The sequence below is a fragment of the Ambystoma mexicanum genome, chromosome 2q (genome assembly GCF_040938575.1).
Source record: "Ambystoma mexicanum isolate Mex_15411 chromosome 2q, UKY_AmexF1_1, whole genome shotgun sequence".
In the NCBI taxonomy this organism is placed as follows: Eukaryota; Metazoa; Chordata; class Amphibia; order Caudata; family Ambystomatidae; genus Ambystoma; species Ambystoma mexicanum.
In genome coordinates this window covers 110,653,590-110,677,980 of record NC_090924.1, presented here as the reverse complement: position 1 = coordinate 110,677,980, position 24,391 = coordinate 110,653,590, and the positions used below count along the sequence as shown (strand labels likewise).

At 48.5% G+C, this 24,391-nt stretch overlaps 1 protein-coding gene across 2 annotated transcripts in view; it reads left to right on the top strand.

Annotated features, from left to right (window-relative positions):
* Positions 1-24,391, top strand: part of IFT140 (intraflagellar transport 140) — a 2,226,364-nt gene that overhangs the window by 1,328,678 nt on the left and 873,295 nt on the right. For both annotated transcript variants that reach the window (XM_069646971.1, XM_069646972.1), the window contains exon 16: positions 2,531-2,705. In XM_069646971.1, the coding sequence (XP_069503072.1) occupies positions 2,531-2,705 (175 nt within the window). The remainder of the gene's footprint in view (positions 1-2,530; positions 2,706-24,391) is intronic.

Below are 24,391 nucleotides of genomic sequence, written 5' to 3'. Positions count from 1 at the left end.
GAGGACACAATCCCTTCGAAGAACAAGTTACTTCTTACCTTGTAACGTTCTTTCGACGGGATGTTCCTCCGACGTATTCCTTATCGCCCCTCCCATCCATCCCCGCAGTAATACTTCCCTTGTGGTTGCAGCTTACGCTCCTTCAAGGTCAATAACCAATTCAGGCATGACTTTTCTTATGCTACAAAACGGAATTGAGCAACGGACCCCGCGCGTGGCTATTTATGGGCATAGTGACGTCGGCGCCGATACGGAGGCCGTCGAGGGACATCGACTCGGCGGATGTCGACGCGCAGGGCCCTCTACAGAAAACATTTCCGAGGCTAGTAAGCTGGAAACGTGTTATCAAAGATAAGGAATACATCGGAGGAACATCCCGTCGAAATAACGTTACAAGGTAAGAAGTAACTTGTTCTTCTATTGCATTGAATAGGACACTGTTAAAACAAACTCCTTCAAAAGTCTTCCTGAACTGATTCAGGGGAAGGCAATCAAACCATGGATGCAAGGACAGCTTTGTGGGAATTATAAATTTGAACATTTTGGTTGAACTGAAAGCAGATACATTTACCATATGCACTTTGGTTGTATTTGTTAGTGTGAGCGTCAGATCCATTTTGACACAAGGTAATTTTTCTCTAGCTTTAGTTGCTAGGTAGGAACATTCTCATTAAGATGGGGACAGATGAGCGTTTATCTCACCCTATATTTTGCAATAAACATGGCAAATATTGAGAAAACTTTAACTTTGTGTCTGTATCTCATTTCTGATCCCTCCTAGGAGTTTTACTGAATGCAATTTCCAAATGCGAGGGGGCATGGGAGATGAAGTCAGCATAAAAGTGCTGGAGGTGTAAAGGCTCAAAGATATTAATAACAAGACTTACGCAAAACCCAGGAATTGTCAAAGACAGGCAGAGGTTACCTCATTACCCTATAGATCATTACTTTGTAATAGTTTATCATTGGTTCCTGAATCCGATGTACCACTGCCTGGGGGTAGGAGGACAAGAGAGGGAAGAGGAGGACAGGGTTGGGGGGTAAGGCAGAGGTAAGGGATTCCTGTGATGTTAAGTTAATAGCCTTGTTTTATTGTTGAGAGAATTATTTATTTTAAGTGATTTGTGTGAAATTGCTGTTTTGCTAGACAAACGTTAGGATTGTTGGTTCTCTGAGAAACTCAATAAAAGCAATTTCCAACAAAAACAAGTGGCATCCCAGTTGCATTTTGGGGTGAGATTAAGTGAGACAATGGCAACTATAATGGTTGGTGTCGAACTTATTTATGTCCTTAAAAGACTGAGATGGGTACTGTGCGGAAAAGTGGCATTGTTTTTATTTATGTATTGTGTGTTTGTAAGGCGCGTATACATCAAGAAATTGTGATTCAAAGCGCCCACAGGGCAAAGGGGAGGGAACAAGGGAACAAAAAACAAGACAATGGAATAAGATCAAAAATAAAAAAGATGAGCAAAGGCAGAGGCGGTCCTACTAGGCCTTGTGAACATTCAAAACGTACAAGTGCAGGGATAGAGAAGCGAAAGGGGAGAAGGGTAAGTGCTACAGTTACCACAATGGGGGGGGAGGGGGAAAGTGCATAGTGCCAGTTGTAAGGCAGCTGGTAAGTGTAAGGAAGGCAGTAATCACTTAGTAGGAGAGTGGTCACCTGCAAGAACAAAAGGTGCAAGCCTTTGAGACAACACAGGCCAGTGGAAGCCCAAAAGCAAGTGCAGAGGAGGGCGGAGCTGCAGGCGAGTAGACAGAAAGCCAGGAACTAGGAGGACATATAAGGGCCCAGGCCTCCAATCTCTGCGACTGAGGAGTATTAGCACGGGAGGGAGAAGAGGAAGGTCTTGAGGAGTTTGCAGAATTTGTGGAGATCTGGCTCAAGACGGAGAGGAAGGGGGAGGCTGTTCCAGAGGAGGGAGCTAGCCATGGAAAGAGATTTTAGGGCTGGAGAGATGCAGCCCTATTCTGGATTATCTGCAGGGGGCGGAGAGAAGAAGGAATATTGAGGAAGAGATTGTTGCAATAGTCCAGCCTATAGAGTACTAGAGCTCTCGAGACATTGAGTTTCTGGGATAAAAGTAAGGAAAGGGAGAGTACCTCTGAGGTGGTGGAGTTGGAAATGGGCCTTCTTGGCAAGGTCCAGGATGTGAGGAAGGAAGGAGAGAGAGGAGTCAAAGATGACTCCAAGGTTTCTGGCTTTTAAATGATCAGAATTTGACTTAAGTAGGCTATGACCACAGGGATGGAGCCAGAAAAGTTGACAGTATTTTGTGACTGCTCAGAATGTCAATTTTAGCCACAAGGTTTTGATTATCTGCTGAGGTGTTGAGAATTAGACTATGTTGTTAAAACATTAGGCTATATGAAATATTTCAGAAGATAAACCTCTGCTCAATAGCAGGATTGTTGCTCTGTAGCTGCTTCTGCTGCTGCCTTGTGAGAGATGCACATGATTGTTTACGCCATCTTTTAAATCAGTTTATGCAAAAAAAATATTAATTACTGGACGTTTTCTCTGTAGGAGTGAAGCAGAGAATAGAGACCTAGTGCACCGCATTCCCATTAGTCATTTCTGGGACCAGAGTGAACCACGACTGATTGTGTGTGAAGCTCAGTTGGCAGACACAGACACAAGGGAGCAGAAGAACGCCTCCAGGCAAGCAAAGGAGAAGAGTCAGAAGAGCACAGAGAGCATGGTAATACCTAAACAGAGTCTTTTTTTTTGTTCAGCCTGAACTTGTTACTGCATTTTGCAAGCATAGTTAAACTCACCTTGCAAGTGAAAGTGTTAAAGCACAAGGGGAATGGTGAAAAGGGGTGGATGTTAGCTACAGAGATATAATCTAAATGCAAATTAATAGTATGATGCGATGGAGAGTGGGACACAAAATAGAGGTCTAATGGCTAGAGGTAGAAGCAGAGTGAAGGAGAGGGGGTTCTGAAAGAGCAATCATGTCTTTATGGCTGGTAAATGGAAAAAGATCATTAGTAAGTGTTAGGGAGAATTCACTGTTTAGGCTGAATTTCCTAACCTAGTGAGTCCCCCAGCAGCTTTGCTGGATTTTTGGGGTTTATTTTTTTTCTCCTGCCAAGAGTGAGACTCTTTTACCCTCACTCTTGGGCATGATTTGAGTGTGTTTCTTTGACTCTAGATGTGTTTAATGGGCTATGGGGTCTTTTACTCCATAGGGCTTCGTATGTTTTTGTGATGTGTGTTGCACAGCACCCTCAGTGCAGTAACACAGGGGTGTCATAGTGACCCCCAATATAGACTCCATACCGTGGGACTGACTACTGTCTCCCAGGACATGTAAAGTCACCGCCCCCCCTGATCGAGTTTTGGCTGGTGGCAGTGGATACTACTTTTTATATTTGACCGCAAATATATCTCTATGGGATTTCCCATTGTTCGAGGCTACCAACTTTAATTATTTAATTCCTATAGCCTCGAACATACCGCCGGTTTATTTATTTAATATTAATTCTCCGGTTGGTATTTTTTGCCAGAACTCGGTTCTAAAATGGCGTTTGGGTTTGCTTCTGTGACTCCAACCCAAGTTGAGCCCTTTGTTCCACTTTTTGGCGGGCTTCTCCACAGAAGCCTCCAAAAGTGGTGCCACTCTGTCTGGGTACCACAGGAGGTTTGGGAGGGGGTTTAGGCACCCTGGACTGAGTTACCTTGGTAACTCAAGTCGCACTCTTGTGTGATTGGCCCAAGTGTTGAGCGGGCCGGCTCACCACTTAGCATGTTTGATTGACAGCTAGGCTGAGTGAATGGGGGTATGCTGCATAAAAGCAGGGCTTTGGGGACTGGAACTTTAGAAGTCGCCACAGGACCTAAGAATCCGACGAGGGAGAAGCTGAGCCGACCTGCTACGACGACACCACCGGTGGAGCCCTGCTGAACCGTCTCACCACTTTTCCCAACGACAGAGGAGATCTCCAGCCCAGAGAGTCTTCTTCCTTCGACTGGTGGGGATAACCAGTCTGCTTCCTTTTTCGCTTCTTGGAGCATCTCGTGGCCGCCTTGCCTGTGCCAAGCACCCCGGATAACGGGATACCACATTTTACCACTACCGCGAATCAAAGGGTAGTACCTTTAACCGGAAAACCCTGCAGCTGGTTTCTTCCCTGGCAGTGAAACGACCTTCATCTTTCGTCCACGTCGAGATCTTCTCTTCCTCTGGATGACGTCGCGACTTGCACCTGCTGCCAGGAACAACTGCCCCCGCTGGAGGATCCTTTCCACATAAGGTACAGTGTTCCGCCTGGCTTCCCTTGCAACCGACTGTACGGGGTAGATTTAGCCCCCGACTTTCGAACCTGGGTTAGCCTGGGACACCCTGGCTAAACTTTTCTGAGCCTAACTGAAACCTTTCTGAACTCCCTGCAAGACTTTTTAAGCCTGTTGTCATTGTGTGATCTTGGGTGCATTTGTGCCCTGCTCTCTCCAAGAGTGGGCCCGGCCTATGGACTTTGGCTCACAGGTAACATTTGACTTTCCTGCCTTGCTTAAGAGTTCCTAAATATTATTGTGGTGTATTTTCCTACATTGTGCCTTTTTCCCTCCCTTTTTCGTTAACTTATTGGAGTGCCATCTATAGTTAAGCGCTCACCTCTGTCTGGAAATAAGTGGTGTTAACTAAGACTTGTCTGATAAGGAATAAGGGATGTATATATAATACTAGTAACTGTGTTGAGAGTGATTTACAATAATAGTGCTGGAGTGTTTCAATCAGTGTGTTTTTAATTAAATAATTTTATACCTGGATACCAAAGCTCTGGTCAGTGTTTGCTTGTGCTATTGTATCTGAGTGCCTATTGTGTATACTTTTCATACTGCCTAACTCTTCTTGAGGGAAGTCTGACTGCTCAGCCACAGCTACAAAGTGAATCTGTGTGGTGCAGACTGCTACCAAGCGGGTTTACTGCCAAACACCTGTAGTCTTAAATCTTTTGCAGTGGTCCCAGAGGGAACTGCACAGGTTTCTGCCGAACAGTAAGCATGATAAGGGGATAATGCCATAGGTGTCGAGGGGGTGGGGGAGCATTTGTTGTCTGTGTTTGTGAGAGAGTGGGTGAGGAAGATGGGTGTGTGGGTGCAAGCGGGAACAAGGGGATGAATGTGAGCAGAGCTAATGTGTGTTAGAGAGGGAGAAGCAGATGATCTAAAAAGGAAGTAAATGGTGGGCATATGCCACTGCTTGATTGTGTGGTAAATTAATAGAGTTAAGATTGAAGGGAGAGACTAAGAAAACAAGCCCTAAAGGGGTAATGATGGGGGTTGAAGCCAATGAATAATATGATGGTCCGTGCAAGAAAAATAAAAGTACAAATGTGAGTGTAGAGGAGAGTGGGAGGTTGCACCAGTAAAAGAAGGTACAAATAAGAAAGGGATTCAGAAAATGTAAGAGTGAGTCAAAGCTAGAAAGAAATCTTTACTTAAGCAGCCAATCGGATTGCTATGTATGTTTGATAGATTAACCTATATTAGCACATATATAATGGTATTAACTTACTCGCAGCCAATCCAAATTTTTAGAGTGCATTAATTAAGTACTGGCATTGACTGCAATCTGAACATTCTATCTTCAGAGTATACAGGGAAACAGCAATGCAATTTTCAGTCAGGATTCTTTTCAAAAAGACGCTTCCTCTTTGGAAGGAACTGTTTTGGCTATAACAAGCTACAGAACACCTAATAGAAATCTAAAGCATTGGAAACTTCTTTCACTTTATTATGAAAAAAGTTTTCTTTTACATGCCACCTAATTCATATTTATCTTAAACATGTTCCAAGTTAACCAAATTGCAATTAAAATGCTTAACAAATGAAGACAACCATGTTAAATACTAAAATAAACATTTTTAATTTACTACCTCAGTTTGTCTATTTACTTTGCTCACTTTACTTCACCACCAAAACTCCAAAACATGTAATGCTACTTCTCCAGCATGGGGTCTGGCATGGATTCACATGCTCATGACTATTCCCCGTCATCAGGCTGGGAATCCTCGGTAAAGAAAAAATCAGTATCAGTTTCGTTTCTGATCTTTCTTTCTTAGTAGTAACCAATCCCTGATCTCTGGGTCATACTGCCCCCAGCCGATGACTGCCCTCTCCCTAAGCCCCACCTCTGGCAGCCATCCTCAGATTTTTAATGCATGCTCAAGTTTTAGGAGTCCTCGTGTTTAGCTCTCGAGTTTTTTACTGCGTTTTCACGGTTTTTCTGGAGAATTCTAATTTTTTCGGTTCAATCGAGCCTTAAGCTCCACCGTTTCTACTTCCGATAACGGGGACCCGTTTCGGAATTCTTCTACGCCCCTCAAGGGTGAATTTTTTGTCGAGTTTACACTTCTTGGAGGATTCCGGAAGATCTGCGGCCTACCTCAAGACATGGCCCAGGACAAAGGGAGCTCGACGCCCGGATCCAAGCTGTTCAGGAACTGCCCTGGATGCGGATTATATAAAGTTTTCAAGGAGGACGAACATTCGCGATGTCTCTACTGCCTCCACGGGGACAAGACGCACGTGGAGAAGGACTATGCGTTCTGCAAGAACCTTTCGGAACGGACCAAACAAGATCGTCGTTCCCGCCTCGCCACCTGGCTGGAGAAGGGCACTGCAAGTGAGAAGGCGAAGAAGAAGTCTGAGCGGGCTTCTAAGTCCTTTGAGGGTGCCCCGGCGACGGGGGCCCAACAGAAGGCCAAGCCCCGCGAGTCCGCGGGCTCCGGGAGCGCCGCAAGGTCGGGCTCTTCGGTTGCCAAGCAGGGCGCTACTTCCGCAGCATGTTCGACCACGAGCCAGTGCTCTGGGTCGGGGAAGAGGAAGTCCAAGAACCCGGGTAGGCTGCTGGAGCGGACCCGGTCGATCTCGAAGGGGGAGCGAGGCGTTGACCCTCCCCCCCCAAGGCGTAGGCCCAGGACACACCTAAGGTGGTGAGGGCCTTGATCCACCCGGCTAAGGCCTCTACCGAAGTGGTCTCTGTGACCCTGGCGGAGCCGGCTGAAACTACGCCAATGGAAACGGCCTCTGGGCCCAGAGTATCCCTGCCGCCGCAGAGGGAATCCTCTCTCCAGCCCATCGCTAAGACCCCCGTGAAGCCCCCAGCTGAAAAAGAGGGGGGGGGCGGTGGGCGTTACAGACTCGGAATCAGCCTCTGAGGAGGAACTGGTGGAGACCGAGAGGGGCCTCAACGAAAGGTCCATAGGCCTCAACAAGAGGTTCATAAACCTCAACGAGAGGTTCGAGAAGGTTCGATCCCAGGGGGCGGTCCCTGCTGACATGATCGATGATAGCGACGAGGACGACAAACAGGGCCCACTGGAGCGGCCATCCCGTCCATCGCAGCCATTGCCCGAGCCCCAGGATAGCTCGGCAGCCATTTTGTTGGCAATCCAATCCTTATGTACCTAGATAAGGACGAGATTACCACGCACCCCGACGGAGGAGCCAGAACCAGGCCCGTCAGGACGCCCTCCGAACAAGCGGAGGAGAGTCCGCCCCGCTCCGCCCTTCGTGCCTGCGAGACCGGCGGACCCCTCATCCCCCTCGCCGGGATACGGCGACGGATACGGCGACGGGGACGGACGACAACGGCGGCGATGACACAGTGGACCTCCCGTCATCAAACCTCCCGCGGGCGTCCCCAGCGGGCGAGGTTGGCTCTTTCCACACCATGATAACCATCCAAGCTCTTCCAGCTCTGCCCTGAAGAACAGAAAAAGGAGGGGTTTCTGTACCAGCGACGAGAGGCTAAGAGGAAGACAGTCCTCGCGGTGCCTTTACTCGACGACATCTGGGACGAGGGGCTTGCTGTCCTCAAGAACCCTGCCACGACACCCGCCAAGAGGGACAGGTACGAGAAGAAGTACCGAGTCCCCCATGCCGCCCCCTTGTGCCTCAGGGCCCAGCCCACGCCGGACTCAGTCGTCTCGGCAGCGGCTAAGAAGAAGGCAGCGGGGGCGGCGGCTTCAACTTCCACCTCCCCGCCGGACAGCGAGTGTAAGAAGTTGGACTCTATGGGACGACGAGTCATCTCGTCGGCGGCGACGACGATTAAGGCGGCCAATGCCTTAGCGATCGTGGCCCGATACGACAGGGAGCTCTGGTTCAAGATAGCTCCCCTGCTAGATTTCCTGTCTGATGACAAAAGGGCGGAGGCCCTAGAGATTCTGCAGGAGGGCGAGGTGGCGTCGGATCACACCATTACAGTGGCAACGGACATTGCCGTTACCGGATTTCGCCAACTGGGCAACGGAGTTTGCCTGCGACTACGAGGATGGCTCAAGGCGACAGACTTTCGCCAGGACGTCCAGACCAGAGTGTTGGCAACAACCTCTTTGGTAAGGCAGTGGATGAGTCTCTACAGGCCATCAAGACCGACTCGGAGACGGCTGGGCCCTTGGGGTGCTTCAGCAGCGACGGCCCTTTCGGAGCTCTGGAGGCAGACAGGGTGCCTCCAAAGGATCCAGCAGTGGCTCCTCCACCTACCGCCAGGCGGCCCGCTCCTCTTCCCAGGAGGCCTACAGAGGTCACGGCAAACAAGGGGGTTCCCGCCCTCGTCCCCAAGGAGGCCAAGGCGGCAAGGCCGCCTCCAAGCAAGACTGACCAGGCCGTGTTGTTGGGACCCCACCGAAGCACCCCGGTGGGAGGCCGGCTGGCGAAGTTCGTCGGCGTGTGGGAGTCCATCTCCACCAACCGTTGGGTGTTGGACACCCTGGCCAACGGGTACTCGCTGGAATTCCAAAAGAAGTGCCCTTGCATTCCTCCTGTGGCCAGGAAGGAAAATCACGTCCCTCAACTGCTGTTGGAGGCAAGGGCGATGCTCAAGAAAGGTGCCATCGAGCTCGTCCCCAGAAGGCTCCGGGGCTCCGGAGTGTACTCGAGGTACTTCCTCGTCAGGAAGAAGACAGGCGGTTGGCGCCCCATCCTGGACCTGCGCCGCTTAAACAAGTACATCAAGGCGCAGAAATTCAGGATGGTCACCCTCCAGCACGTGCTCGGACAGCTGGAGGAAGGCGACTTCCTATCGTTGCTGGACCTGGAGGATGCTTACTTCCACATCCCCATTCTAAGAAGGCACAGGAAGTTCCTCGGGTTCGTGGTTCAAGGACGCCACTACTAATTCAGAGACCTACTGTTCGGATTAAAGTCGGCACCCAGGGTTTTCACCAAGTGCCTGGCACCAGTGGCGGCGCGGCTGCGCCTGCAGGGGATCCACGTCTACCCCTACCTGGACGACTGGCTAATCCGGGCAAGGTCAAGGGAACTCGCCGTCGATCATATGGCGAGGACCGTCCGGTTGCTCACAGAGCTGGGGTTCTCCATCAACTACCCCAAATCCCACCTGGTTCCGTCGCAAGTAGCACTGTTGTTTGGGGCGAAGCTCTATACAGTGGAGCAATTGGCCTCCCCTTCAGAGGAGAGGACCAAAACCATCCTGGGCAAGGTACGGCGACTGTTAGCCACGGACGTGGCCAGGGTGAGGTCCATCAAGTCCCTTCTCGGGATGATGTCCTCATGCATCTACCTTGTACCCCTTTGCAGACTTCGGATGCGTCCACTACAGGAGTTCTTCGACGCCCGCTGGTTTCAGGCGGGGGGCTGCTTCGAGGACAGGATCCCCCTCGATGAGGAGTTCCTTCAGGCGATCCTATGGTGGAGCACCCAGTCTCACCTCACGGTGGGAACGGACTTTCAAACCCCGGCGTTTCAGGAGACGGTGACTACGGACGCCTCTCTGGAGGGTTGGGGGGCCCACACCGGAGATCTCCACGCAAGAGGAGAGAGGTCTCTTCACATCAACATCTCGGAGCTCCGTGCAGTGTTCTGGGCGCTCAAGTCGTTCCTCCCGTCCCTCAAGGGCAAAGTGGTGAGGATCTTCACCGACAACACCACCACGATGTTCTACATACGGAAGCAGGGGGGCACCAGATCCCCAGCCCTATCCAAGGAGGCCCAGGATCTGTGGGTATGGGCCATCGCCCAGGGGATGTTTCTGGTTCCCTTACACCTGGCAGGAATAAAAAACACCATCACCGACTCACTCAGCAGGGAGCTACGCTCGTGCCACGAGTGGGAACTGCGCCAGGATCAAGTGGATCGACTCTTCCGACGATGGGGCAAACCCCAGATCGACCTGTTCGCGACGGTGACAAACTCCAAGTGCCAGAGGTTCGCCAGCAGGTTCCCCCAGCCGAGGAGCATGGGCGATGCTTTCTCGTTCCCTTGGGACGGCCTGTTTCTATACGCGTTCCCTCCATTGCCGTTGCTGCTCCGCCTCATCAACCAGCTCAAGAAGTCCAGGTGCAGGATGATCCTCGTCGCACCGGCATGGCCGAGGCAGATCTGGTTCCCGGACCTTCTGGACTTGTCAACGTCCCCGCCAGTCAGGCTGCCGTCGGACGCGGATCTTCTCTCCAGAGAAGGAGGCGCCATTCTACACCACGACCCACAGTCGCTGAACTTGCAGGCCTGGCTCCTGCAGCACTAGAGTTTGGAGGGTACGATATCCCGGCTGATTGCAGAGAGGTTCTTGCAAAGGCCAGGGCGTCCTCAGCTCTCAAGTGTTACGGTCATAAATGGAAGAGGTTCTCTGTCTGGTGCCGTACACAGAAGATTAATCCTCTGCGGATTACGGCCCTTCAAGTGCTGCCGTACTTGCTGTCGCTGGCCAAAGCTGGACTGGCTCACGCCTCCATAAAAATACATCTGGCTGCCAACTCCCGATATACCAGGACTACGGGACGGCGTCCTTGTGGTCTCATCGCCTGGTAAAGGAATTTATGAAGGGACTATTCCGATCATTCCCGCCGGTGAAGGCCCCTGCCCCGGCGTGGAAACTTAATGTGGTGCTGACCAGGCTCATGGGGGCCCCATTTAAACCTATGCATTCGGCGCCTTTGAAGTTCCTGTCATGGAAGACAGCGTTCCTCGTGGCCATCACCTCTGCACGACGAGTGGGAGAGATTCAGGCCCTATCTTGCAAGCCTCCATACTTGACTTTTCATGACACGAGGGTGGTGCTGAGGACGCACCCCTCCTTCATGCCCAAGGTGCCGTCGGACTTCCACCTCAACAAGCCCTTGGTGTTACCAGTTTTCTTTCCGTCGCCTTCGACGCCGGCCGAGAGGACTTTGCACTCGCTGGATGTAGCTAGAGCGCTGAAGTTCTACGTGGACCGCACAAAGAGTTTTCAGAAGACGTCACAACTGTTTGCGAACTTTGCGTCTGTGAATCAAGGGAAGGCTCTCTCGAAGACTTCCATTTCCAGATGGCTCTCCGGCTGCATTATGCATTGTCACCGGTTGGCAAACCGACCGCTGCCTGGCCGTCCGAGAGCCCATTCGACCAGAGCGATCGCTGCTACCACGGCGTTCCTGTCTGGTGTGCCCCTGCTGGACATCTGCAGGGCTGCTACGTGGAGGTCGACGCACACCTTCACAAGATTCTACTGCGTCGATCGGGACTCCAGGGAGGAGTCCAGGGTCGGCCAAGCAGTGCTGCGCAACCTGTTCGCTTAAGGTGAGCCTGGTGAGGAGGTAAGAGATGCTTAATGTTGAGTTGTTGTATTGCTTAATGTTGAGCCTGTTGCCACCTCCCATGGTTGTGCATGTGTATACTGCTATGTATTCTTTTATTCATGAGCATGTGAATCCATGCCAGACCCCATGCTGGAGAAGGAACAAGTTGCTTACCTGTAACTGTTGTTCTCCAGCATGGGTCTGGCATGGATTCACATGCAAACCCTCCCACCTACCCCGCTGTGGCTCTTCACTTGGTCATACTGCCACTTGGCGTGCTGCCAAATCTGAGGATGGCTGCCAGAGGCGGGGCTTAGGGAGAGGGCAGTCATTGGCTGGGGGCAGTATGACACAGAGATCAGTGATTGGTAACTATTAAGAAAGACAGATCAGAAACCAAACTGATACTGATTTTTTCTTTACCGAGGATTCTCAGCCTGACGACGGGGAATATTCATGAGCATGTGAATCCATGGCAGACCCATGCTGGAAAACAACAGTTACAGGTAAGTAACTTGTTCCTACCACCATGTGCTATTAGCCTGATAGGCCTCGGATAGTTCATTATCAATTGTGATTATGACTCTTACCTAACTTAACTTTGTGATGGGTCGTTATCCCACAATAATGACCTCTTCCTCAGTATATAAGGCTATAATGGCACATATTCTGAGCATGATGACAACTTCCCTGCCTAGCCCCCCCTGCTCCTCGCCTCCCATAGTCTCATTGAAGCCCCCCCCTCTTAAAAAACACTTACTGCTGTCATCTGTGCTATCTGTGCAACCTCAATGCTCCTGGGAAATAGAAAAGTGACTTGTCTGAGGCCCCCATTTCTAATACGCAAGTTTCTCTGTGAGGGGCCAAGAATGACACTCGGATACAAGAGGTTCATCGTTTTGGTCAAAGGCTTTTATTAAAATAAAAGGGGGTGGAAACATGCATCTGTTTCCCTGCACTGTAGGTATTTCTCTACCTAAAACCAAAACTAAGGGCCTGTCAATGTCAGAATTCAGGCCCTCACACTCTAAAAAAATAAACTCTACGGTGAAAAGGGTAATGTCTGTGCCCTTAAGTGTTTTATAAAGATTCAAAAGAAGAATGCGTAACTGCAACACAAAAGTTCCAGAAGGACAGAGTTCCTTACTCCAGAGGGTGATTCCCTTCACCTGGATTTCTCTTCACTCTATTGTATTTTCAAAGATATCAGTTCCTGGAATTTCTCTTAATCCACAACCCAGCTGTTACACAAAAACAACTTTGTTCTTTATCCTTATCTTGTTAGGGTACCTGGTGTACTCTCCTGCCAGGTTTTCACATTTGGTTTCCTTGGTTTCACACAGCCTTTGGCAGGTCCTGATGAATACTTCTCAGGACACCTTTCGCTGATATACTTTTTATATATTGTTCAATTGGTCTCTACCCGGTTTATTTCTCTACTAGGGCTTTCCCATTAAAACACTCATGCACTAGACCTGGTATATTCTCCTGCTAGGGCATTCTTTAACAGACTTAGAATTGCCTGGTATACTATGCTGCGAGGGCTTTCTTAACACTCTTCTAGCTGACTGTTATTCTATCCTGCCAGGGCTTTTCTTTACGAGTGCCCTTCACACTCCTTCAGTTGGTAAACACTATTGTTCACATGTCACACACTTTCAAATATAATGTCCTCTTGTATCTGTTTTGCCTAATACAATACCTGCCTGGTACACTATCCTGCAAGGGCTTTTCTTCAATATATGTTGCATATACCTGCAAAATCTAAAGTCTCTTGCCTTTTGTTCACTTTCCCTTTTTATAAAGAGATTAGTATTTCTATCTCTTTCTGATCTTTCATTCACATGTTTTACATTCCTTTTCTCTCAGCATGTTTGCTGGTATGCCCCAGTGTCCCTGTTTCCCTTTAGGTAACTCACCCGCTGTTGCTGGCATTCTTCTCTCTTCCCACAGTCATCCAGAGGCGGTCGTTTCGGCTTCTCTCGCTTCTCCACCCTCGTTCCTCGGCTTGTACGCTTACCACGGCTCTTGCTGGGCTCTTCCGTTATCCGTTGAGCTTCATTCAGGACAACGCTGCTGCTCCGCACCTGCCAAACTCCCAGGAGCCCTCTGCTGGCTTCTGGCATTCTCGCAGCATGTCTGTTGTCGCGGTCAGCGTCCAACATCTGGCTCCCTGAGCCGGATGGCTCCACGACAGCCTCTGCAGCTCCACAGTCTCTCGGTGCGTGCTGAGAGAAATGGCCTTCTCCTTCCAGCAGCCCGCACTGATCAGCTGTGGCTGGGCTTTAAAACTCCCAGCTACAGGATTGTAATCGCAACAACTATGGCGCAGCCTGCACTCTTGGCCTTTTCTGCTCTGAATTACTCAGCTCCTCTTCCTCATCCCAGTACTCTTGTAGTTATGGGAATGGAATTCCATTATTGAATCAGTATAAGTGTCTTTAGAAGTGTTTGAAGGCAAGTTAGCTCTTGATAACTTTTAAGTAAAGTCTAGGAAGCGATTTACATGAGTTCTGCAGGCTAAATCAAGTTGTGATGGTTTATACACAGATATTGTAGAGGGCTTTACGTAACCTTCCTAGGTGGATAAGGGGAGGTGTAACAACGTGCCATTAAGACATTGGTCATGGATGTGGTGTTTCCTAAAGAAATAGGGGAAATACCATGTCTCATCCAATAGTGCTCTGCTACTCTCCCGCAGTCTTATCTTCCCCCTCCCCCTCTTTGATCCTCCCTCATATAACCACCCCTATGGTCAGGATCAGGTAGCAGCTGCTGTGCCCTGGCCACATGCAGAGAGGTCACCGCCGGGCAAGGAGTGATGACATCATTGGATTCATTATAACCAAAAAAGTGATGGGTGGAAGGTTTTGAATTAATCTGAACCACCGTTTTTTAGGCTGTCTACGCCATTGCAAAAGGGGTCCAGCCATATGCAAATCAGTCAGGTACTGCCACCAATAGGAACAGCCCAGCCCAAACTGCTAGGCCAAGTCCCCTCGGCACAGAAACTCAAGCAACCCCAGACATGTTTCAGCCTTTTTGGGCCTCATCAGCGAGTAACAGCTTGGTTCCCTATGGGGCAGCGATCAAGTGACCCTTGTCTGGGCATACCGTCTCTCACATAGGGAGACAAACTATAAGCAAAAAAGTGATGGTGGAAGATTTTGTTTTTGCTTTGTCACCCCGAGTGGGGCGGGTATGACCAGACTTTGGTCCCGTGCCGGTTGGGCCTAGAGACCCAAGCTCTACTCCTCACTGATGAGGCCCAACAAAGCTGAAACATGTATGGAGATACTTGTGGTCTTGTGCAAAAGGGATGTGACCTAGCAGTTCGGTCTGGACTCCCTCTTTTGGGGTGGGACCAAGCCTGATTTGCATATGGTCTTTCCCCTTCTATAATGGCTAGGCAAAAAGTCATATGTGGGAGAAGAGCAAGAGATTTTTGGAACTTGATAAACTTGTTGGGAGGAAATCCATCTGCCGCCCAAATAAACACTGTGTTTGTTTGTTTGTTTATTTATTTATTTGTAAAGCGCACCTAACCCGGAAGTAGCAGGACGCAGCAAGAGGATTCTATAGCTTAGGTTACATAAGGCACTGTGGATAGGGTCCAGTTAAAGTTACAGTACTGGACACATCACAACATTGGAGACAAAATACAGTAAGTCATATTTACATACAATATACACAATTTACAAGTTTTATATTATAGCTGAACAAAGAGGATCAGTGATAAATGCATTAGATCTCATGTTCCTTAGTCCAGGAGATCTAAATTGTAAGTAAGGGAGGTCTTCCCTTAGGGAGGGCGGTAAAGAGTTCCAATGTTGTTCTGCTTTGACAGGAAAGCTGCTCCCCCCGGTCATAGTAGGTTTAAATCTTGGCACCAGTAGAAGGTTGGAGTTAGCCTTTCTGGAAGGGCGGCAAGATACTTGTCTAGTGAATCTCATGGTAAGGTATTGCGGGGCAGAAAAGTGAAGACATTTGTGTGTCAGGGAGACGGATTTAAGGAAGATCTTGTCTTTCATAGAGAGCCAGTTGACAGATCTTCTAATATCTGAAATATGGGCTTTCTTCAGGAGACTTAAGGCTGCTCTTAAGGCGTTATTTTGCAAAATGTTTATCTTGTTCGTAATGTATTTGTTGCTGCCTATGTAGAGAGCATTACAATAGTCCAGTTTGGACAGGATCAAGGCTCTGGCTAAGGTGATGCAGTTGTTGGAAGAGAAGAAGGGTTTGGCTGCTCTGATAAATTTTCAGGTGTAGGAGGTAGCAGAAGCCATAGTGTTTACTTGTTTTTTTAAAGTTAGTGTAGAGTCTAGATGGAAGCCAAGGGTTTTGACCTCCTTAGCTACAGCGATGATGTTATTGTCAATTTCGAATGAGGAATAGTTCTGGCCTAGTTTGTTGAGATTGGATGTCGTGCCTAAGATGAGGAGTTCAGTTTTGTCGTCATTCAGGCATAGACCGTGTGAAGCCATCCAAGCCTGGATTATGAGGTACTCTGTTTACAAAGGCCAAATCCTTGTCATAATCCACCGTCAGCGGGATGAGGATCTCAGTATCATCAGCGTAGTTCGTGTAGGTGATACCCAGACCATCAAGATCATCGAAAAGGGGCTTTGTGAAAATCTTGTACAGAGTAGGAGAGACACAGGAGCCTTGTGGCACACCACAAGTAATAGGCATTGGGTCAGCAGCTGCTAGCGGGGAGAAGACTTGCATTGTTCTGTTATTAAGAAAGGATTGGATCCAGTAAATTGCCTCTTGGGAGAAGTGGGCTGCCGACTCTTAGTGGTTGCAGAGGATCTTATGGTCAACCAGATCAAATGCTGCTGAGAGATCAAGGAGCAGCAATAGTGCTGTCTTACCCCCGTCTCTCAGCTCGTCTATTTGTGGCTTAAGGTCTATTAGCGCAGTCTCAGTACCATGTTGGAGTTTACAACCTGACTGTCTGACTCCTAGGAGGTGATTGTGTTCAAGGAAATGTTAAATTTGGAAGTATGCTATTTTGTCGAGGATTTTAAGAAGGAATGGCACTGTAGTGATGGTAATTGGTAGGGATGGAGGGATCTAAGTTTTCTTTTTTAAGGACTGGGAGGACCCAAGATTTTTTTAAATTGTTGGGTATGGTGCCTGAGGTGAAGGAAGCGTTTATAAGTTTGGTAATGAATGGGGAGAGTTCGCTAGCAGCATCTTTTATCAGTTGTGCTGGTCATAAATCACCATGGCAGTTCGAGGGTTTGAGGGTGAGGATGACTTTTTCGACCTCTTTGGTGGATACTTTATGCAAGTTAAAGTGAGGCATTGGCATGTCAAGTGGAGGCAAGACAGTTTTCGGCGCTAGCACACTGGTGTTACTAGATTTGGAAGTAGTACAGAGCGTGTTTTTTTATGTCTGAAGAAGCTTGGATTGCTAACTTCACCAAACTGTATGAAGAAAAAGGAAATGTGATCCTTTTAGTCCCTTTGGAGAAGACATCACACTGGGATATCAAATATGACCTCGAAACAATAAGAGACAAAATCTACAAACTATCAAGTTCTAGAGCCCCTGGACTCCATGGTTTGAGTAATGCCACACTGAATGAGCATCCAGGAGAATGGGGGAGGTTCATCAAGCTTTTGTTCGACTGCATTCTGGAGATCCAGACAATTCTTGTTTCGTGGAGGAAAACAGTCAGAGTCCCGATATTCAAGAAGGATGACAGGGAAGACCCTGGAAACTATTGCCTGATCGCTCTTCTGGACGTGATTGGCAACATATTTGACTCCTTCCTTCTGTCCAGCCTTTCTCACTGGCTGAAACATCAAGGAAGTTATGACCAGCTCCAAACTGGGTTCAGAAGAGGGACTGGTACTGGAGCCAATATCCTGATATTAAGCACCCTGAAGGCAAGAGCGTGTGAAACAAACAGTAATATGTACCTCGCCTTTGTGGACTTGGTCCAAGCTTTTGAGCAAGTGGGTCGTAATCACCTCTCGGACAAACTGGCAAAGAAGAAATGCCCAGATTGCATCTTGGTCCCTTTAATGGACCTCCACAAGAATACATCAATAAGATCCAGACTGAACCAGACGGGCCTACTTTTAGCAGAAATCCTGACATTTAGAGGCTTGAAGCAGGGATGTACTCTGGCTCCGGAACTCTTCAACTTTTTTCTGCCAGACATTGTCAACTCGTTAGGTAAGGCAAAAAGCTTCCCTGCATGTTTTGGCGGGATCCACCAAGCTAGACTTCTCTATGCCGATGACTTATTTCTGATAGACAAGACATTGGTGGGTCTGCAACGGCAGTTAAACCAACTGAGAAGCTATGTACCCGATAATAATTTACAGATAAATACAGAAAAAAACGAAGATCCTAGAGTTTGGAAAACCCAAGGCCACTAATCAAACCAATTCTAACAAATGGTACTTGAGCCAAACAAGAACTGAACAGGTGACAACATTCAAATATCTAGGAATTTGGATTAATAACAGCCTTGTTGAATCTCCAATTTCAGCATTCCTTTATAGCAAAGCAAAAAACCTAGCAGCTCAGGCATGCAAAATAAACATAAAATATGGTCATTTTACGATACAACTGTAATGGATTTCTACCGAAATAAAACAGTACCAATTGTTACATAAGGTTCAGAGGCCGTCATGAAAACTCCAACTACCATTTGGATTCGACCGGAGGGCCTGTTTTGGAACAAAAGTAATGAGAGTTCCCTGGATGTGACATCACACGACCCTTGACCTCTGATGACATCCCAGGAAGTGATGTCATTTGACCCCACCCCAAAGTGACATCACATGAAGTGAATCAACACAACCTTTCACCCCTTCACCAAACAGGAAGTGGCATCACATAGCATTGTTTCTAAGTACACTACGAAAAATATGGTTACGATATCACTGTAAAGTGAGGTACATTTATACAAGAATGGATCACCAAATGTATCATTAATGTCAGCGTGTATAGACCCATATTACCAAATTACTGTGAATGCAAGCAGACGTCCAAGGCCAAACGATAATGATGTGTTATTATATAGCACTTGCGCTTAAGCTCTTCATATAGAGCAAATATACAAACAATATTACCTGACCTGTGTTGGTACTCAGTTATCAACCTCAGCAGGATGAAAGGCTGAGTTGACCTTGCCGGGAGTCAAACCTGCAACCTGCAGATCACACACACATTGCAGCAGCGAGCGCTCAAACCACTGAGCTATCTTAATGGCTATAGCTATCAGAAAACCAGCCACTCCAAAAACAAAGAGCCACATGCTGCTGGCACAACCCAGGACCCTCAATTTAATAAAAAAAGAACATTTAAAAAAAGTGACCTTCTCTTTTAAAAAAATGTTTAGGGGTAGCAAGGGCGACCTGAGAGGTCACAGGTATGACCACTGGTGACCTCTAAATTATTTCCCTGAAAGTTTCCAGCTCTCTACCCATGCACATCCTGTCAATAGAACTGGAAATATCTTCCCACAAGAGGCAACTGTAGAGTGCAAACAACTGGCTCTGTTCAGCAAATGGATAGACCCGGGCAACCGAAAAATCTTTAAGATAATACAAGAAGAAATGCTACACTGCTCAAACAAAACCATAAAACAATGGATGTATGACAACGACAGTAAATTAAGCGAGTTGGAATGTTCCATAGAAGACCTTCTAAATAAAACCTGTAGTGTAAAAAAGAAACTGTATGAAAAGGAGTGGATCACCACTCTGGATAAAGCGGCGGTATACAAACTACATCACCAACTCGACCATGAAGTAAGAAAGTTGGGTTCTCTTCTGGAGTACCTTAAGAAATTCCCTGACAAGAAACAGAGGATACAGTTTTTGCATTTCATATTAAACATACTCCCAACTAATGAAATGTTAGCGATACGATCAAGGAATGGACCAAAAACTTGAAACCAGCATCGTTTCTGTAAAGAAAAAGGGCAAATCAAGACTCTGAAGCATCTGCTGCTGTTTTGTACAGGTCTTACAGAGTTGAGAACTCTTTTTTTTTTTTTTGGAGCCATAATCAAATCCATTCCATCATTAAATTCAGAGAACTGGTGGGCAGCAATGACAATCGGAAGTAAGGTGTCCGGCATCTGCAATGTGGTGAACTATTTAAACAGAGTTCTAGAAGAAGCTGGGGCTGCAGTGAAACAATCTAAAGCAGCCTAGAGCAAACATTCCAGGAGGAAATAAATATTGAACTTGTTCCTCACAAGTTCAGATGATGTTTTTTAAAAGTTTATTTTAAGCTAACACAATAAAAAAATTAAAGAAATGGTTTGCCAGGTGAAGATCGATAGTCTGGAGGCTTGCCCAGAGCAATGCCAGAGTTTAAGCTTAATTCTAAACCTTCCTGCCATCACCTCTTGGTTTTTATCATTGGATTCATCACACCATCTTGATGCTGGTTTGTTTCTGGGAAAACACTGCATGTGGCTAGCTATCCAGCATTTACCCATAACAAAGTAACCATTAACACCCCTGACTGGAATGATAATGGCAGATTGTGAGGGACATACTCGCAGGCCGGTAGAGGCCCTATGCCCTAACTGATGTGCTTGGGCCTGTCAACTTGGGCAGACGGGCCATTACCAGCTGGCACGTCCCACAGCACCCACCAATACTGTCTTATGAACAACCTCATTCTAATGAGTGCGGGATACCAGTGAAAAGGGGGGGGGGAAGTGTTTCTGTGTCCTCTATTGTGGATGGGTAGCTGGGATTCCTATCTCAGGGTGGCCTCACCATATGTGTGATCTTCAGCCTCGTCCGCAGAGATTAGCATTTTGGTTTACAGGGTGCAGCTGGATTTCTGAAAGCCCGGTCTGCTTTTTCTTTGCCATGTGAAAACATGCACATTCTACAGGACAATAACACCTGTCTTGTTTGTTATGCAGGACGCCCTGCCCTGTGTTAAGAAAGGTTTTATTTCAGTGGATTACTTTCTCCCCCAGATTCCTCATCTCATATATATCCTCATCCAGCTATACTGCTTGGAAACTTCTTGACAGGAGGTGTACTGGACCTCGACTTGGCCGTCGATCCATCTTGCTCTGTGCTCGATCGTCAGCTCCGGACATGACGTTGGGTGTCGTATATATACCACTACACTACACCCCAAACCTCAGTTCCTTTTTTCTACACACTCGCACCCTGCTTCAGGAATACAACATCAAGTCTTCAACTCAGCATTTTTGACAACAATTAGCTAAATATTTCCTCGACTGCAATGTCTTCTCCCCAGATTTCAGGCTTTAAAAGGTGCACCGACTGCCATTCCAAAATGTCGGTGACCGATCCGCACATCATTTGTCTGTGTTGCCTGGGTAAAGATCACAACACGGAGGGATGTGTGGTGTGCTCTAAGATGCATTTCAAATCCATTCATGAGGGGGCCACCAAACTTGCTTTGGGCCGACATTGCAGAAATTCCCAGTGCGGTCACTCGTCTAGTCCTCTGAGGCTGAGATGGAACTCAGCACTCCCGATCCCACGCATGTCAAACCATCGATGCCATCGGCGTCGGAGAAGCCTTTGGGTTTTACGCTGAAAAAAGCTCAGAATCTGCCAGGGCTTCTCGAGAGCGCCAAGAGCCTGACGTTCCCGACAGCAAAGTAATACCCAAGCCTCAACCGGGGCTGACGGACGTTTTATTGGTGTCGAAAGAAACACCATTGGTCCAACTATCGGCGAAGGACCCGTCGTCCCGCTCTCCAGGTCCGGATTCTTCGAGTCCATGTCTTCAATTTTCGATGCTGGCCATGGCGATGACCAGGGGCACATCGATCCCATGTATACAGGATCGGGAGGTGTCAATTTTTTCAATGACCAAGTAAACCTCTTGGCATTAGCCCAAGGATTACACAACGCCAGCGGCCTGGACACTTCTCCAGATGTCGAACATAAGCACAGTCAGCCCTACAGGCACACCCATGCTAAGTTTAGGTCCTTCGTAGAAAGGGTAGTAGACACACTAGGTTTGAAGTCCTCTTCAGCACCTGTTCAGGTCTACGAATTGACGGATATCTTAGCTGAAGGTCCTGTGACAGAGCATAACATGCCACTTATCCCGGCAATTGCAGACCCCCGAGCTTCCTTGTGGCAACATCCCTGCTCCATTCCCCCGGTGAACTCTAACTTTACAGGGAAGTACAGGCCGGCAAGAGGAGATACATCTTTCCTGACTTCTCAGCCTTCTCCAGACGGGCTTGTTGTGCAGGCAGCCACAATCACCACCAGACCTGAAGCATCCACTTTAAATCTGCCTCCTGACAGGGAGGGTAAAAGGTTGGACGCAATGGCCAAGAAGGTCTTTACTTCTGACAGTAAGGTGTTGAAAACATGTGGATTTGCAATATATTCTTTTGGTTTATGGAAAGCCGTGGAGCAGGCTATGCAGTACATCCCCAGAGGTGAAATCCGGAATGGATTTACACTGCTAGTGGAAGTTCGGAAGGAGGTAGCCAAGCAGTCGTTGAAAACGGGCCTGGACGTGGCATACTGCATTGGCCGTTCCATGGGTTCAGCGGTAGTGTTGAGAATACAAGCCTACCTCAAAACCTCTGGCTTCTCTCCGAACATCCAGAATAGGCTACGGGACATGCCATTCGAGGGAGAGTTTCTTTTTGGACAGAAGGTTGATGACTCTTTGAAAAAGTTTAAGGAGTCTAAATTAGCTGCAACATCGCTGGGCCTAGCTGCGCAGCCAGCCAAACCTGCCTTCAGCTTTGCCTCTAGTGTCAGAGGCTACAGGCGCTATGTGCCTTATGACAGGAAAGCGCAGGTCCCAAATGCCAGGCAGGGGCAGAAACGTTTCTCGCGCCCTGGAAGTGGCAGAGGGGCTCCAGAAGCCAGCAAACAGCAGCAGTGACGGAGGCGGCCCCACCCTCTAAATCACTTTGATTTCCCCTCCCACGACTAACTTGTTGGTGGACGGTTGGCAGAATATTGGCCCCAGTGACAGGAGATTACCTCTGATGCCTGTGCCCTGCAACTTGTTCAGTGGGGTTGTCTGCCCTTCTTAAGAAAACCACCGGACAGACCCCCTCTGCGGCCAATCCTACCGTATTAGGAGCTCCGGGAAGAACTGCAAGCCCTGTTGTTGAAGGGTGCTGTGGAAGAGGTACCTTCCGATCAGAGAGGGTCAGGTTGCTATTCCCAGTATTTCCTGGTAGGGAGGAGGTCTATGTCCCTTCTGGACCTCAGGGCCTTGAACAAGTTCCGGAGGCAAGACACATTCAGAATGGTGAGGTTGAGAGAAATTAACCACGTTCTCGAACTTCAGGACTGGCTGGCGTCAGTAGATCTGCAGGACACTTATTTCCATGTGCCGATACTTGAAAAGCACAGGAAGTTTCTGAGGTTCCTCATAGGGGACAAGCTTGATCAGTTCAAAGTCCTTCCCTTTGGTTGACCTCCGCTCCAAGGGTCTTCACCAAGCTCAAGGCGGAAGTCGCAGCTCACCTCCAGAGATCCAGGGTCCATGTATTTCCATACCTGTACGACTGGCTGATCCAAGGGAAGTGAGAGGGCAGGTCTTGTCTCATCTAGAGGACACCTGTCTGCTACTGCACAAGCTGGGCTTCTCCCTCAACTTGAAGTCACATGTGACGCCAGTCCAAAGGCTCCAGTTCATCAGAGCAGTCCTAGTCACCCTAGTTATTCTGGAATCACGCCACCTTAGCAGCGACTTTCTTCTTCCGCCTTTTAAGTTTCAGGGCCTCCTGTATTTTTCTAGTGCCAGAGGCCAGGCTGCACATGAGATCCCTACAGTGGCTTCTAAGAGGTCAGTGGTCACAGTACCTCAGAGGCCTCTCGGATCCCTTCATGATGTTCAACCAAGTGGTCCACGACCTCAGCTGGTGCACCGACCGTAGCAATCTGATGGCGGGGGAACCCTTCTGGCCTCCTTTTCCTCAGGCCTGAGTGGTCATGGATGCATCTCTGAAGGGTTGGGGCGCTCACTACGAGGATTTGCAGGTGAGCAGCCTTTGGTCAGCGACAGAAGCCAGGTGGCACATCAAAAGGCTAGAGTTGCGAGCCATCAGGCTAGCCGTGTGGGCTTTTGTTACATCTTTCAAGGGGAAACATGTCCTGATCCTGACAGACAACTCAGTGGCCATCTACTACCTGAACAAGCAGGGTGTCTTGCGCTCCCTCATACCTTGCAGAGAGGCGATGGAGCTGTGGTTCTGGTTGCTGGAGTATCAAGTCTCGGTCTCAGCAGTTCATCTGGTGGGGACAGAGAACGGCTTGGCGGATGCTCTGAGCAGGCAGCACACAGTGTCACACGAGTGGGAAGTGTGCCAAGAAATCCTGGAAGAGGTCTTCTCTCTCTGGAATACTCCACAAGTGGATCTGATTGCCACAGGGTCCAACAGGAAGTGTAGAAAGTTTTGCTCGAGGGAATTCCCAACGAATGGTGCACTGGGGGACACGTTCAGTTGGTTTGCACTTTCTCTCTCCACTACGCACCTCCCCCCTCCCCCCGATTCCCATCATCCCATGGGATCTCAGGAGGTTGAAGAAGTTTTGAGCAACCATGATCTTGATCACACCCCTAACTGGTCAAGGAGAACATGGTACCCTGATCTCTTGGATCTGACCGTCTGTCTGCCTCACCGGTTGCCTTGGCGCCTGGTTCTCCTGACCCAGTTGGAAGGTTGGGTACTCCACCCAAACGAAGAGTCCCTCAACCTATATGCGTGGCTCTTGAGAGGGAGAGGTAGGATGGCTGGGACCTCTCAGAGGAGGTACTCGAGGTGTTGCTGGCTGAAGACCGTCTACAAGATCTCTGGATACGTGCAGGTGGAGAATATTTGAGGTGTGGTGCAGGGAACCA